General features: G+C 42.2%; 1 protein-coding gene across 1 annotated transcript in view; it reads left to right on the top strand.

Moving 5' to 3' along the window:
- The first annotated feature begins 1,201 nt into the window (after positions 1-1,201).
- MED13L (mediator complex subunit 13L) overlaps positions 1,202-14,414 on the top strand; it is a 201,847-nt gene continuing 188,634 nt past the window's right edge. The window contains exon 1 of the mRNA XM_033001517.2: positions 1,202-2,059. Coding sequence (XP_032857408.2) covers positions 1,988-2,059 — 72 coding nt within the window. The 5' untranslated portion in view covers positions 1,202-1,987. The remainder of the gene's footprint in view (positions 2,060-14,414) is intronic.

Here is a 14,414-nt window from a genome sequence, read left to right as displayed (position 1 = left end):
CGTAATTTAGCTAAATGGCTGTGATGCTTGTTTGTGTTAGAGATTTGTTACTATGAGGTAAGTCCAAGCAAACTCTATTCAGTCATTAGAACAGATGCTAATCTTAAATTATTATGAAGAAAAGTAAATTGCAAAAAAGATGCCTAAATAAGATCAAAAGCTTGATAAGGAAAGCTGCCATGGAGCACAGAGAGAGAACTTTTTCCACTGAATCAGATCACTGAAAATGTGCTACGTTTCTGTATTAAAGCTTAAGCTGAGTTGCTCAATAGTCTTCATCATTTAAGCAACAGCTTTTGCTTTAGATCACCTGTGGAACACTCCTGTCAGTGAGAAACTCAGGCAGGTGAGCTTTAATCTGCTTAAGCAGGTCAGGCTCCCACTGGTTAGAACCAATGGGTCCTTACGAACCTCGGAAAAACTATTTGTTAGGAGTTATATATTTTAAGCAAATAATTTAATATTGTGTCTATCCTTTCATCTTCTCCAGACCGTAATTATTACAGGAATGAGTTTCATTTATCTATTTAACTCAGATATTTTCGAGTTCCTTTTATTGAAAAGTGTACACAATGTCTTAAAAGCTGTTTCCAGTGGAATGAGCGTGGGACTCTTCTGGATTTCAGTGAAGTCCTGTTCCATGAGCTCTGCAGAACTTGGGGTTGAACTTGACTTTTAAAGGGCAGCTTTTGCGGGGGGTGCCCGGATTTAAAAAAAAAAAAAAAAAAAAATGGAATCAATACGCCGTGAGGCCAGTTTTAAACTACTTTAAAGATCCGCAGGTGCTGTGGAAACCCGCGGCGGCCAAGTGCGGCGGCTCAACAGACGGGAGCGGGGCCGGGCACGGCCCACGGCCCCGCCGAAATATCGTTTCCTGGCGGCGAGGAGCCCCGAGCCGCGGCGGGGACGGCCGCGCAGCCCCGACAAAGTTTGTCCCGTCCCACGGGGCGGCAGGCGGGCCCCGCTCCCGCCGGGCTCCCGCCGGGCCCCCTCCCGGCCCCCCCGGCCGCGGCGCCGCCGCCGCAGCGCCCGCCCGCTCCCGCGCCCCCCAGCGGCCCGGCGGGCGCCGCGGCGGCGGCGGAGGGAGGGGCCGGGGAGGGGGGTGAGGGGGGAGCCCCAGCGCCGGGCCCCCGCCCTCCGGCGCGCGTCACGTGGGGCGCCGTCGGCCAATGGCGAGGCGAGTTGCGGCTGGCGGCCGCCATTGCTGTCAGAGTGGAGAGAGGCAGAGGCGAGTGTGTGAGGAGGAGCGGGTGAGCGGGGCCGCGGGGCGGGCAGCGCCAGGCGGAGGGGGGCGAGGACGGGCAGAGACAGCGCTCCCGCTCCGGGCCGGGGCTGCCGCCCGCTGCCCGCAGCACCGGGAGCCCCGCACGGAGCGTAAACAAGGCGGCGGCGGCGGCGGCAACAGCAGGAGGAGAAGGAAAACACCATCCACCCGCAGCCAGCGGCGGCAGCAGCGAGGGGCGGCCGGGCGGGGAGGGGAGGGGACACGGCCTCCGCCGCCACGCGAGACAGCGCCCCCCGCCCGCCGCCGCCGCCACTGCCCGCGGCCGGGACCCTCCCCCGCCCCGCCCGGCCCGCGGCAGCAGACCCTCCCCTCTCCGTCCCCCTTCGCCGCAACGTGTGCCCCGGCCGGCGGGGGGGCGGGGGGGGGGGGCGGCGGCGGCGCGGCACAGACCTGGACGCGGAAGGAGGGCGCCGGGCACACCCTCCCCCGCTGCTTCTCTTCTCCCCGCCGGTGCTGAGGGCGGCCTGGAGGACCGGAGGACGCTCCCCCCGCCCCGCCGCGTTCTGAGGGGCTCGGACCGAGGGGCCCCCGCGGCTTGAGGGTCACAGCGGGCCGGCCCCCCGCCCCCCCCCCCCCCCCCGCCGTGCGCCCCCTGCCGGCCGCGCTGCCCGCCCCGGGGAGCGCCCGCCGCCGCCGCTCCCCCCGCGCCCCGCCCGGCCCCTCAGACATGCCCCGCTCTGGCGGCCGGGCTCGCCGAGGATCATGACTGCGGCGGCGAACTGGGTGGCGAACGGGGCCAGCCTGGAGGACTGTCACTCGAACCTCTTCTCCCTGGTGAGTGCCCGGGGCGGCTGGGGGGGAGGTGTGTGTGTTTGGGGGGGAATGGGGGGGGGGAGGCGAACGGCGGGCGCTGCGCTACGCAGCGAGTTTGGAGGGTGGGTGTAGCTGCCAGGGGCTTTATAGTCTGGGCCCGTGGGGCTGCTCCTCCGCTGGCCCCTCCCCCGGCCCGGCTCCCCGTGTTTATTTTGCTCTTTAACGTGGTTTGCTGCGAGTGTGTGTATCGCTCTCGCAGCTGCGCTCCTCTGAATAGGAGAGCGTAGAGGCAACGGATGGTGTGTCCCCTGCCTGCGCTGCCTGCATGTACGACCATCTTCTCTGGTAAACAGTCTTTTCTCCCCGCCTCTCTTGGCACTCCGTGCCCTGTGTGCTTTGTGCCTACCAAACTGTGGGGTTTTTTCTCTTCTTTCACAATGACAAACGCCATTTCAGCAGCAGCAAACAGTCGTGTAGTGTGATTGTCTGTCAGGCTCTGGGCTCTGGTGACTGCATGTCAGCTGTTGTTACAGTGTGGTGTTTTCTCTGCATAGATCATGCACGGGGGCAGGAGGTGAAAAAAACCCCCAAACTTTCTAATTTTTTTTTTTTTTTCTTCTCTGAAGAAAAAGCAGTGGCTGAAAATGTAGTATGCTGGATAACTTGTTTGCATAGATGCTGTCTGCCCATCTTACTGGTAACTGACAACTTCCTACACGCATTGCGTGGTTTAATGTTGCAGAAATTATGGTATCAGTTTTGGCTAGCTATAGATTTGTAATTTAGATTTAAAACAAGAAAACAATTTGTTACTGTGTAAGGGCAAAGTCACTTGGAAATACCTTACTTTATTTTATCTGATACATAAAGGAACATTATCCCTTCTGGCTGAGCAACAGCTGAGCGAGCGAGAGGACTGTTTGATCATCAGGAGCCTTCCTAGTGCTACCAGGGATAATGTCAGAGGGAAGGAGGGACTTTTCTAGTGCATGGTATGGTATAGTTAAAACAAAAATTGGTAATGCAAGTTTGGAGATAGCACATATGAAAGATCTCCGCTTCAGATCTCTGCCAGAATTGGAAGTGGGTGATTGTTTTTAGCTCCCTTATGGGAATTAAGGGAAAGAAAGCTAATTTAAAATGCGAATTATGAAGCTCATTGTTTTATGTTTTTACCTTTTACCACAGCATGTTCATTATTTTGCCTTTTTTTTTTTTTTTTTTATAATGTATGTATGTTTGGGTTTTATTTTGCTCATGCCTTTTAAGAATCTGGGACAAGAGCCGTAGTCACTTGTGCTGCTAGGAAACTGGCGCAGAGATTCTTCTGTGAGAATAAATGTAGTTCTTACTTTGGCTTTTTACTGAACTGTTATGTTATGTAAGTTTGTATCTATGCTTCTGTTTGATAGCATTTTCTAATATTTGTAAATCTAGTGCAGTGCCATGTGTATGGAGATGCAGGAATTGTTACGGTGATTTTGACCATGCTGCTTTTACCCAGAAAGAAAAATAAAACAGTAGCCATGAGGGAGACAGTTGTCTCTGATTGTAAGCACAAAGTAGCGAATGGCTTGTCTTTTACAGAGAGGGAGTTGTGAAGTCCCCGTTTATTAATGGAGAATTGAGTAGTGTGTTTTTGAGAAGTGTAACTTTTCATGTAGCTGCAGTCTGCAAATCTGTCACTGGTAAAAATAGTTGTTGGTGTGGCTTTAGCATAAATTATAAAGATGTTATTTCATAGTTATTGTGGTTTGGTCTTTTTTTTTTTTTTTTTTTCCACCTTTCTAGAAGAGGGAAATGTTAAATTTTAAGTGGGTGTGTAATATCATTTAAATAAGTTTAGTGAAATTCTTTTGCAAGTGGGTTTAATAGTAATAATGAGTTTAATGTGCAAACCTTTAATCTCCCATGTAATTTTGTGGGAGGTATCCCTGCCTGTAATGTGGTGCTGTGTATGAGACTGTAATGTTTTTATTGTTTTCTGGATCCAATTGCAAAAAAAAAAAAGGCAGTAAAGTTTGGTTTGTGTTTTTTTTGTTTTTTTTTTTTTATTACTGCATATATTCAAACTATTAGGGTGATGTATTTTATAGTATGTTAGCATTTGTTAGGCTTTACGTATTAGTGGAAGATACTGAGAGGAAATACTGACTGGAATTATGTGGCCAACACCATTGACCCTTTAACCTCAAACAGTCATATTCATTTCAAAATTTATGAAGTGTTAAAGCTACAGTAGTCTGGATTACTAATTAAAGAAACTTTTGCTAATCATTTACCTTTTCAGTGTAACAGAAGAAAAATATGCACAAACTAAATCAACTGTTGATGGGAATTCATCCATTCTTTATGAGTGAGGTGGATTACAAATCTTTTTAAACTGATTCTGTTATTAGAAGTTGGCAGATTTTTTATCACAAGCTTTGTTTACAGTGTGAATCACAAAGAAATATTCTTCACTGGAGAATTACAGTTCTGAAATAGTTATAATCTACTGTGATTCTGTTTGTTTATGTATAAATAATATTTCTTCCCACAAACATTTGTTTTGTTTAAGAAGGAATGCTATCTCCCCACCACAGAGAAGCCAGAGCTCTGTGGTGAGTCTTTCTGGTTGCTGTCGTGGATTCGGGTTGGTTTAACAATTCATGATTTCTAGCTTCTTTTTCTATCAAATGTAGACAGGCTTTAGAGACAGGTGAAGCACCACTGTTTCTTCTGAATCTTTTTACGGAAAATGTTTTGAAAAAGCTTTTTAGTAACTGATTCTCTTTCATCAGTGATGTCCAGAAAGCACAGATGTCATTAGTGTTCTTAACTCAAAATATTCCATAGGAGGGGAAGGCGCAGTGTTACATTAAGGTTTTAAAGTTAGCTTTGAATATCCATGTGCTGAGTGTGATGTCAGGCTTGCCCAGCTGGGTTTCATGAGGTGTCCCCCTGGACACAGTGACGCCAAGCGCTGTTGTCCGTGTTGTGTATTGATCTATACTGAAGCAGGAATCCGGTGCTGTTCTAGAAAATGGGTTCATGTTTTTGTACTCTGGCAGACAAAAAAAACCCACAGGCAACCTACACAAAGAAATCCAGAATTTGGTCTAATGGTAAGGCATTTCTTAGTAAGATGATATAAGGGCCAATTTGCATATTTGTCATCAGAATGCACCTCAGATATAAACTTGTTTATAGTGTCATACACAGAAGATTAATAGGCTTGCTCATTAAAAATACATATTCTGTCTGAAATTGCCATATTCCTAGCACAGCAGTAGAAGACATATTTATCCTAACTCTCTTTTTGCAGTAGTCAAAATGTCTGCTGCTTCTGACAAAGAATGTCTGTTTATGAAAACAGTATTTAATAAGCAATTGTTAGGGGCCAGTTTATTTAAATACTAATTAAGAGTTGTCTAATAACTATTTAGAGACAAAATGTTCTGTGGTAATAAGCTTTGTATTAAAACTTCAGAACCAGCTGGCAAACAGTCTTCCTATGAATAATCCTTAATCATAAAAGTAGTCTTACTGAAATAAATTTGACTTTTCCTGTGAGTAAGGGTTAATCATATGACAGTGAGAGCTTGCATGAAGTGTGAAGATGTTTCCTCATCTGTCTGGCTTAGCTGCTGTGGTGGATCCGAAGACACAAGTCGGTCTCTGAAAATTGGGATGAAGTTGCATAACGTTTTATATGCTGGAGCTGGAAAAAGAGCACAGCAAAGGGTGTCAGGAATGACCTGCGATCTGGAGTAGCTTTCGTGCAGTGAAAGATTAGATACTGCAGGAGTCTTCAGCCTGGGAAGGACATGACTGTGTTCTTGGAAAGTGAGACCTATTTATAGAGGACTTCATAGAAGCTAGTATGGAAGATGTTGTGAGGACTTGTTTAAATGCATTCTTACAGAAGCCTGCTGCCAGAAAGGTCTGGTTAGTAGGAATTGTGTCTTTGTTCCAGTTAATGTTCAAAGGCAAATTTACAAATTGTAAAGGTCATTGCTGCCCTTACTTTTTTCCAGTTCGCAAACAGGAACAGGAGTTGTTGTCTTCTGTCAGTGAGTTTTGTTGCTGTTTTCAGAATGAAACTGAAAGGAGCCAAGGAAATCTGAGATGGCATTTGAATAATTTTCTTAAAGGTTTTTCATCTCATCAGAAAGTGAAGAATGCAGAGGTTGCCAATGAGGTGCACTTTGGTGTTGCATAATTGTCAGTAAAGGATTTCATAGTAAATGGTTGATTGCCCAACCAAATCCTTAACTAGCAGTAAATTAACCAGTAGTTGTTTTTGCTTATTGTATTATCATAAATGCAGTGCTCCAAGCAGTAGGCTGTTATTTTGGCATGCAGGATGTTACATCAGTACATAGTAGATATCTTGCTGGTTTGAAATTTTATGTAGGTGTGAATTTACATGTAGACATATTTAAGAACTGGAATTAACCTTTCAAGTTTTCCAAAAGTATTTGATTCTTTAGTTATCTTTATCCTGAATTTTATTAGGCAACAAGATAGAAGTAGAAAAATGACACTAGAAGCTTGCTCACTTCCTGCTAATAAACTATTATTTCAGGTTTTAAATCACTTCAGTGGTAGGTTTTTATTACGTCCTGTCAGAATATTTGACAGTTTAATGGTATCTACCAGGGTGTGAGTTTGAAGAAAATAGACCCGGATTTGCAAAGCGATTGGGATGGAGCGACCTTCAGTTCACTTGCCCAGCCTTGGGAGTGGAGGTAATGAATCTGTGTTGGGTAACTAACCTTTTCCAAACATTGCACAAAGAAAAACAGGTGTGCAGGAGTGACACTTGCAGTTCAGGACAAAGCCTGCCAAAGAATCCCAAGCTGGACACTACAAAATATTTGAGTGAGGTTTTCTTGAAATCCTGATTATCTTCTGAATGTACACATGTACTGGGGCTGTGAATCCTTCTCCAGTGACGCTGTTCTGATTTTGGTGACAACGTGAGTCCTTTGAGATGGCTGTTGCGAACATCAACGTCATTAAGAAAATACTCAAGTATCAGGCTGATGTGGTTACCGAAGATTATTATTTTTTTAACGCATCTTAAGAATCATAATTTTCACTTGCTGTAATACTACATGAGAATACATATTTCTGGATTTTTATACATAATTAATGCGGTATTGACATCATAACCCCAGTTCTCAAAATTCTCCAGATTCATTTGATCTTGAATTTTTTCCCCCTTCTGCTTCTGAGAGCACTTCTTCATGTGAAAGATAGTAAAGAAGGATCTCTTTAATCCTATATGTAGAGCTTTCTTCTATTATTTTCCTTCTTGACAATGCAATTCTTTTGAAACAAACTAAAGAAACTGAAATTTTTGAGCTTCAGTGAAAAAAAAGTTGTGCTGCATATGAGATATATCTGCTGAATGTGTTAACTTGATTAACTTTAGTCATTAGGTGAAGAAGGAATTTTTATGGATTTTGTTTCAATCTTTTAATCTCGTAAGTTTTCAAAGATGTTACGCCTTGGTAAAGGGGAGGGTGGAATGGGTGTGTGCAGATGCACTGCCTTACTGGAATGTTATACTTGTAATAAGTTGAACATCTCTGCTTGTTTGAAGCTTACTGACGTTTAACCTGTTGTCTCCACTTGTCCTTGATCACTCTAGGGAGTTACACCCACCCACCCCCAGTCTTCACTTTAACATTCTTAGCATCCTATATCAGGGTTTAACTAAAACATCCCTGCTCATATCAAGAATGCTGCTACAAATTTTCTCTCACATCCTGTGACTGGGACCATGTTGCACTTTTCTGCCTTAGTTCATTGTCTTCCCCTGCTGTCATGTCTCCTCAAAAATACTGTGCTTTTACTTCCAAAGCTTTGAGTCCTATTCCTTCTCTGCTCTTTAATTTTTCATTCAGTACTGACTGTCTCTTGACTCCAGTATACACCATGATCATCCAATTATAAATTAGAGTCTTTTTTTCTAGTTGTTCCTTTGTATTTGTGGAAGGTTACCAGTTTGACGTCCACAGACTTGACTACACTGGTATCCTACAAACTCTTTTCCTAAACTTGTTGTCTGTAGGATCACACAAACCTGATAACACTGAATAGGTGGTTAGTCTTTTCAGACTGTTGCTTTTAAGGCTGACAAGTGTAGTTTTTATATTCTTTCAAGTCTGTGTGTGTTCATTTACTGCTCTGTGGGTGAGTAGTGCACTTTTTTTGTGTAGAGTCTAGCACAGTGGGATTTGCAACTTGTTGGTGCCATAGTAACACAAATAATATGAAAAAAATACTGCTCTGACTAGAAGCATGTTCATTTTAGTATTAACTTTCCAGTTTTAAAGGTGCGCAAGTGTTTTCAACAGAAGACCTCAAATCAAATCCAGGAGATGTGTTTACATGGAGGATGTGTTTACTTGGGGATGTTCTTCTTCCTCAGACCAAACTTTCATATTGCTTTCATTTTAAGCTGTAAGTATTGCTTTAGGAATAGGTTTTCTTTCCCTGAGTTCCCCAATGTCAACTGGTAGTTTCAAAGGGAAGCCAGCTAATAAAAATATTCTGCTCTAGCAGACCTCAGAATATTACTAAAACACTGTGTTAGATTCCTTCTACATGCAGCTGTGAAGTATGGACCGCAGGGGTAACAGGCCTGTCACACTAAGAATGATGGCTTGCATCGTTTGGTGCTGTGGCTTCAGCTAATTATGCAGTCTTGCATTAGTATGACTGCTATACTGTAAAGTCATAATGATGTCTGAACGTAAATCACTTTGATACCATATAGTAAATTTAACTTTTCAGATCAGGAGGGCTCTTAGCATTTTAGTAAGAGGATACCTGTTTTTTAGTATCTCACAAATGTAAAAGGTTTAAGCATTCTTTCCTTTGGCTTGTGATTAATTTTGATAAATCCTGACTCTCACTTCCTACCTCAGTCTGTTTAATAAAAATGTTATTTCTCATTGAGGGCCTTAATTCACTTTCCTGGGCAGAATTGCAGTAGTATATATGGAAATGTGACTTCTGCTTTTAGTGGCATTCTCTCTTGCCTCTTTGAGACAGGAAATTTTATTGTGTGTTGCTGTTGTATAATGTGCCCCTAGGCAATATTTACATTTATGTGACTAACACAGATGAGCTCAAACATACACAAAGACCTTGTCCCTATACTAAGGAATGTATTTAATCAGCTTATGAAAATGGAGAAAAATCAATAGTCTTCTAAAGTTAATTTTTAGTATAAGATATGACACAATTTCTGTATCACTTCTCATTAGGCACTTCTGCTTTCTGTAGTCAGCCAGTGTTACAGTGTAGTCTACTATTCTTGTTTATGAAAAGAAAATAATATTAATTCCAGAGTAAAAGGTGTGGGTTTTTTCCTCTCTTTCATTCTTTTCTCCATCCCCCTTCACTCTTATTCCATGCCTTGATGATCCCAAAAGGATTCATAAGCTCACATTTAAGTCTGAATCATGGAACTGACCTAGTGAAAAGCTTTTCCCCCTTCTCACTCCCTAGCCAGCCCTGTGTACCCCTTATTTCTTTCCCTCCCCACTAAGTTTTGGCAGCGACATGGATTGGAGCAAGATCAAAGTGGCTGTGTAACCACAATCCGTGTCTTAGAGAAGGAAATTTAAAGCTTGTTCAGTAAAACTTCATTTAATTAATCTTTTAGCTTTAAAAGAGCTATGCTGTGGTCAGTGCCTTGTTGCCTATTATAGCTCCATATTTGCCCATAAAAAAGAACATTTTGTGAGAACAGAGGATTGAAAACAAAATCTAGAGGGAAATTGTTCTGTACCTACTGACCACGCACTGGCAACATACTGGTTTTTGGTAACTATGCATTCATAGCTGACAGCTATGAGACATAAGTTTCAAAATTTGTTGGTTTGTTACAGTATAAACCCATGACTTTTTTTTTTTTGTTGGAGTCTTTGTTTTGCTAGGAAGCTTTCAAATCCAATCTAATATATCTGCAATCTTTGTATCGGGTTTTTGAGTCTCACTTCGTGTATGTCCATAATATTACTGAATTTGTTGGTGGTTCTGTCTGAGTTATAAAATTCATTCCAGAAACATCTTGTAGTAACCATGTCAAGTAATTTTCCAAAAAAAAAAAAAAAAGCGTGTTTTTTTTTTTTTTCCTGATAGAATAGGTTAATCAGTTAAATTACTTTATTCTGAATTTGCTGGTTTCATTTTTAGCCTAGTGTTTCTGTTTATTTAATTTTGTGTGTGTATTTTATTAAAATTTTGACTTGAGTTCTCTGTGAATTTCCATAATTTCTTTCTGGCAGGAGGTTCAGGATTCTTGTCTTTGCAGGAATGGCAGTAAGAAAGCTGGCAAAATGAATCTACATGACCAGTCATGTAGTGGATTTATTTACTACTTTCTATGTTACAGAAGATTCATAAGAAAGAATTCTTCAGGCGGTGTTTTCTTTAAAGGGCTGAGGGATTTTGGCAGACTGCCTCACAATTTGAGCTTTATTTGATGTCAGTGGTCAAGACAATGTTGATGTTAAAGAACCAGGGCTGTCTGATTGTATTTCTGCACTGCTCCTACCTCCCTAGCCTGGAGCCAGGGATCGGGGCCAGGGCCCATTCGGGCAGGCAGTGCAGTTTGCTTTGCGGGTCAGTGATGGGCACATGCGTGAAACGGCTGTGAGAGCTGTTGTTGGTATTCACAAAGCAGTTCTGCTGAGATGCAGCGTACAAAAATGTTCTAGTTCAGAGCTCTTAAATACAGTTTTTTGATTAAGGGAAGAACAAGAACTGCATTCTTTAATTCAGTATGCCAAAGTTTACTCCACTGGAGTTGTTACTTCCTCCAGCCCACCCCCTTCCCCCCCCCCCCCGTCCTTTTTTTTTGTTTTGTTTTGTTTTTCCTGCCCATATGTCAAATTATTTGGTTTGGGAAACATCTGATAGTCCATTGTATGACTCTGATGTTTGACATTTCCTTCCTTCTTCAGTTAAAAAACCCAAATAAATAAAAAAAGTTGGGGGAAGAGAGAAGATTACTCTGTTTACTTGCAGGTTTACTTTTGTCATCTTTTTTTCATGTGTTGGATTACTTTTCCATAAGAGGGGATTTTTTTAAAATATGGAAAAAGGGTAGTTACTTAGTTCTGATTATGTTTTTTTGAAGAGGAGTGCAAAACTAATCATTCACTCTGTCTTAGAACGAGGGAGGGATTCTGTGGCTAGCACGTTGCACATTTGTTTGCTTTCCTTTGTGTGCTATCTGAAGTGTGCAGTGGTAGCTTTTATTTTATTATCTGTTCTCAACCATGTACTCAGAGGTTAAAATATAATAGATTCCCTTTTGTAAAGAAACTAGTTGAAGTGTTACAGAACTCAGAGGTGCTTTTTAGCATGCTCTGTAGAATAGTGTCCGTAACCTGACCTGGAGGTAGTTTGCTACCTGAACCTAGGGTGTGTTAAAATGAAAAGAATGTATTCAGTTCTCTGTCTTTTGTCTTGGAGATGGCATTTTGCTTCCAGGCATTGTATGATTCCATACAGCCTACACTAGTAGACATTCACTTCTGACATAGGTAAACTTAATTCCTCTTCCCCATGAAAACACCCAAAACAAATCAAACCCCACCATATCTTGTTTTTAAATGCTTTTGTCTGTTGGCTGTAGTGGGTAGCTGTGATCTCCAAGTACATGGGTAGGTCTTAGGTAGTAGCATCCTCTAAATCCTAGATTCCTACCTCTACAGTATCTGTTCTGTTGTTCAGATTCTTTTCTGTTTCTGTTTCTTGTGCTTGTTGGTGAGACCGGCACGACAGATTCCCACTTCATGTGTCTGTACTGGGGCACGAGCCAGTGAATATGGGTGTGTGGAAGTGCGTGCCTGGGTGATGCTCAATCCCATGCTGACCTGAGATGTTGCAGCCACCTTTCAGTTTCCTTATATTTTTGTATCTTGAATATTTTTGACTCAAAAGTATCTTTTCAAGTAGTGGCTAAATCTCAACCCTTTGGCTTCCAGCCATGCTTATCACATTATCCTTTTACATCTCTGGTGAATTTAGTTGCAGCCTTTACAGTGACAGTGGAAGAGAGCTCACAAGTCAGGCGCCACTTTGGAACTGTGTACGGAGATTTGCTGAATCAGTTCAGGGCCTGGAGATTTGCTAACCAAAGCCCTTCACTGAAGGTGAAAGATGTTGATGTAACTCAAAGGTCTTCCCTCAAAAATTCTGGTGTGTTGTGTTTTTGTTTTTTTTTTTTTTTTTTTTTTTTTTTTTTTTTTTTCTTGTTATTGTGGTTTTATAATGATTTTTTTAAAAAGTTCCTGGAGTTGGTCCGAAATGACTGTTACTGTTTTATTGATGGACATTTGGTACTGACTTGAGGATGGAACAACTGAGAGCTATTTTGAGTGTGATCATTGACGCAGCTCCTCATGTGCTGGTAAAGATTTCAGATACCATGGTACCTAGCTAAATGACATGGCATGGGAACAGCTTTGTTGAATCTGAACAAAAGTCTGCCAAAGTGCCCTGTCTCAACCGTGGCCAGTGGTTGTTGGGCCTGCTGGATTTAATGAAGCATTGTGTTGGTGCTTATCAGTTTAACAGCTGCTGTGTGTCGTCAATGGCAGCAACCTGTATTACATGGCTGCTTGTGTTTGGGAGGTCACCTAAAGGCTTGCTGTAGCCACTCATAGAAATGCTGCAGTTTTTCTGGGAAAAGAACAGGGGACCCAAAAAATCTGCTGCAAAAGTGTGCTCCCCCCTGTTAACATTAGCAGTGACCTGGAAAAGGAGATGAGAGTAGGTCAAGAACATGGTAATACTTCCCTTGAATAATCTCCCAGGCTGTCTACGTATTTGGTTGAGAGATTTCTTGAACCAGGTAGATTATTTAATAGACAATTTTTAAACTAGTATCTAAGTTTTTATCCTGACACAGAAAGTTTAGCCATTGCATTTTGGTTTGAGTTTGCATTTTGCTAATTTAATTTGATACCTGGAAGGTACAACCAGCAGCTGTTCTCCAGTGGCCCTCATACTTTTCTTATTTTAGACCGAACAGTCTTAATCCTTGAATGCTTTTTGTTTTTACAGAGTATATACTTTCTGACCATTCCTGTAATTTTTCTGTTTTCTCCACTTTTTGATGTGGTGAAACAAGAACTGCAGTTGGCAGTGAAGATGCAGAGCTACAAGTGAATCATGATGGCCTAACAATTTCTGTGTCACCTTCTGTTTCTTTCAGAAGAATTTGTAACATTTGGTTTTGTTTTGCCAACCTGTTTTTTTGCAGCGGACTCTAGGAAGATACTGTTTCTCTTTCAGTATATCAGCATGTGCTCATTTTCCTTCCTTCTGCTGTGTTTTATTTTAGTCTTTTACTTTAGTATTTAACCTTGAAATTCTGTGACGGTTGGGCTACATACTGGCAATTTGGGCCCTTTCATCATATTGCTCGCTCTTTTATGCTTGTCACTCAAAACTTCTTTGTTGGTAGCTTCTGCATCTGCTGAAATTCGAGCATTAATATTGGAGTCCTTTTATATTTTCCACTGGGAAAGGTGGTACTTAGTTGCCACCTCAAATTCCTTTTGAGACTAGTCTGGCTTTTGTTTCTTTGAAACAATCTATTAATCTTCCTGGCTGTCTCCTTTCCCACACAGGCAGAATCATACTGATATCTAGGAGAGAGAAGAAAAAATACCTCATTTCTGTCCGTACTGTTTACTTTGTAGGCATATAACAGCTCATGCTCTTAGTTTGTGGCTTTTAATAATAGTATATGTGGAGTCTGTTATTTTAGAAGTATCTTGGTTTTCTGGTCCTTGATTCCATGATATAGTATCTCAAATGTGCTCAGGTACAGAAGTCCATCAGGAAGATACCTGATAATAGGATTTTGGTTACAGCTAAATCCTTCACTGAGACTTAGCAAAGATAAAAGATGGCATACAAGTGCTCTGACACTGTTGCTTGTCACAAACAGCTCTGAAGTAGTAGCATTTAGATAATCTGTTCTGGGGGGGTAAGAAGGAATGCAGCATGGTATGAAGAGATTTATCCAGCAAAAAGCCATTTCAGGCACACGTGCTACATGCAGTGGTGTTCTCAATTTCTTGCTGAATTTAAGAGCAAATGAATAACAACAGCAGGTAATTTTTTTCATCCTTCCTTTAAAAAAAGATTCTTAGTGGCTGTCCTTTATCCCTTTTTTCCAGCCACTTGACTCTGTCCTTATACAGGGAAAGGATTAAAGTCTAACTGGTCATTCTGCTGCTGATCAGCTGCATGTTAAGAAGAATGACGCTCAACTTGGCTGATCATTCAGCTCTTTGAAGCACTGAGCATGGCACGTTTTTTCTGTTGGCCATGTGAGGTCCATTTCAGAATC

Source organism: Tyto alba, unplaced genomic scaffold (assembly GCF_018691265.1).
Source record: "Tyto alba isolate M040663 unplaced genomic scaffold, T.alba_DEE_v4.0 Super-Scaffold_44, whole genome shotgun sequence".
NCBI classification, from domain to species: Eukaryota; Metazoa; Chordata; class Aves; order Strigiformes; family Tytonidae; genus Tyto; species Tyto alba.
This window is presented reverse-complemented; position numbering and strand designations above follow the sequence as displayed.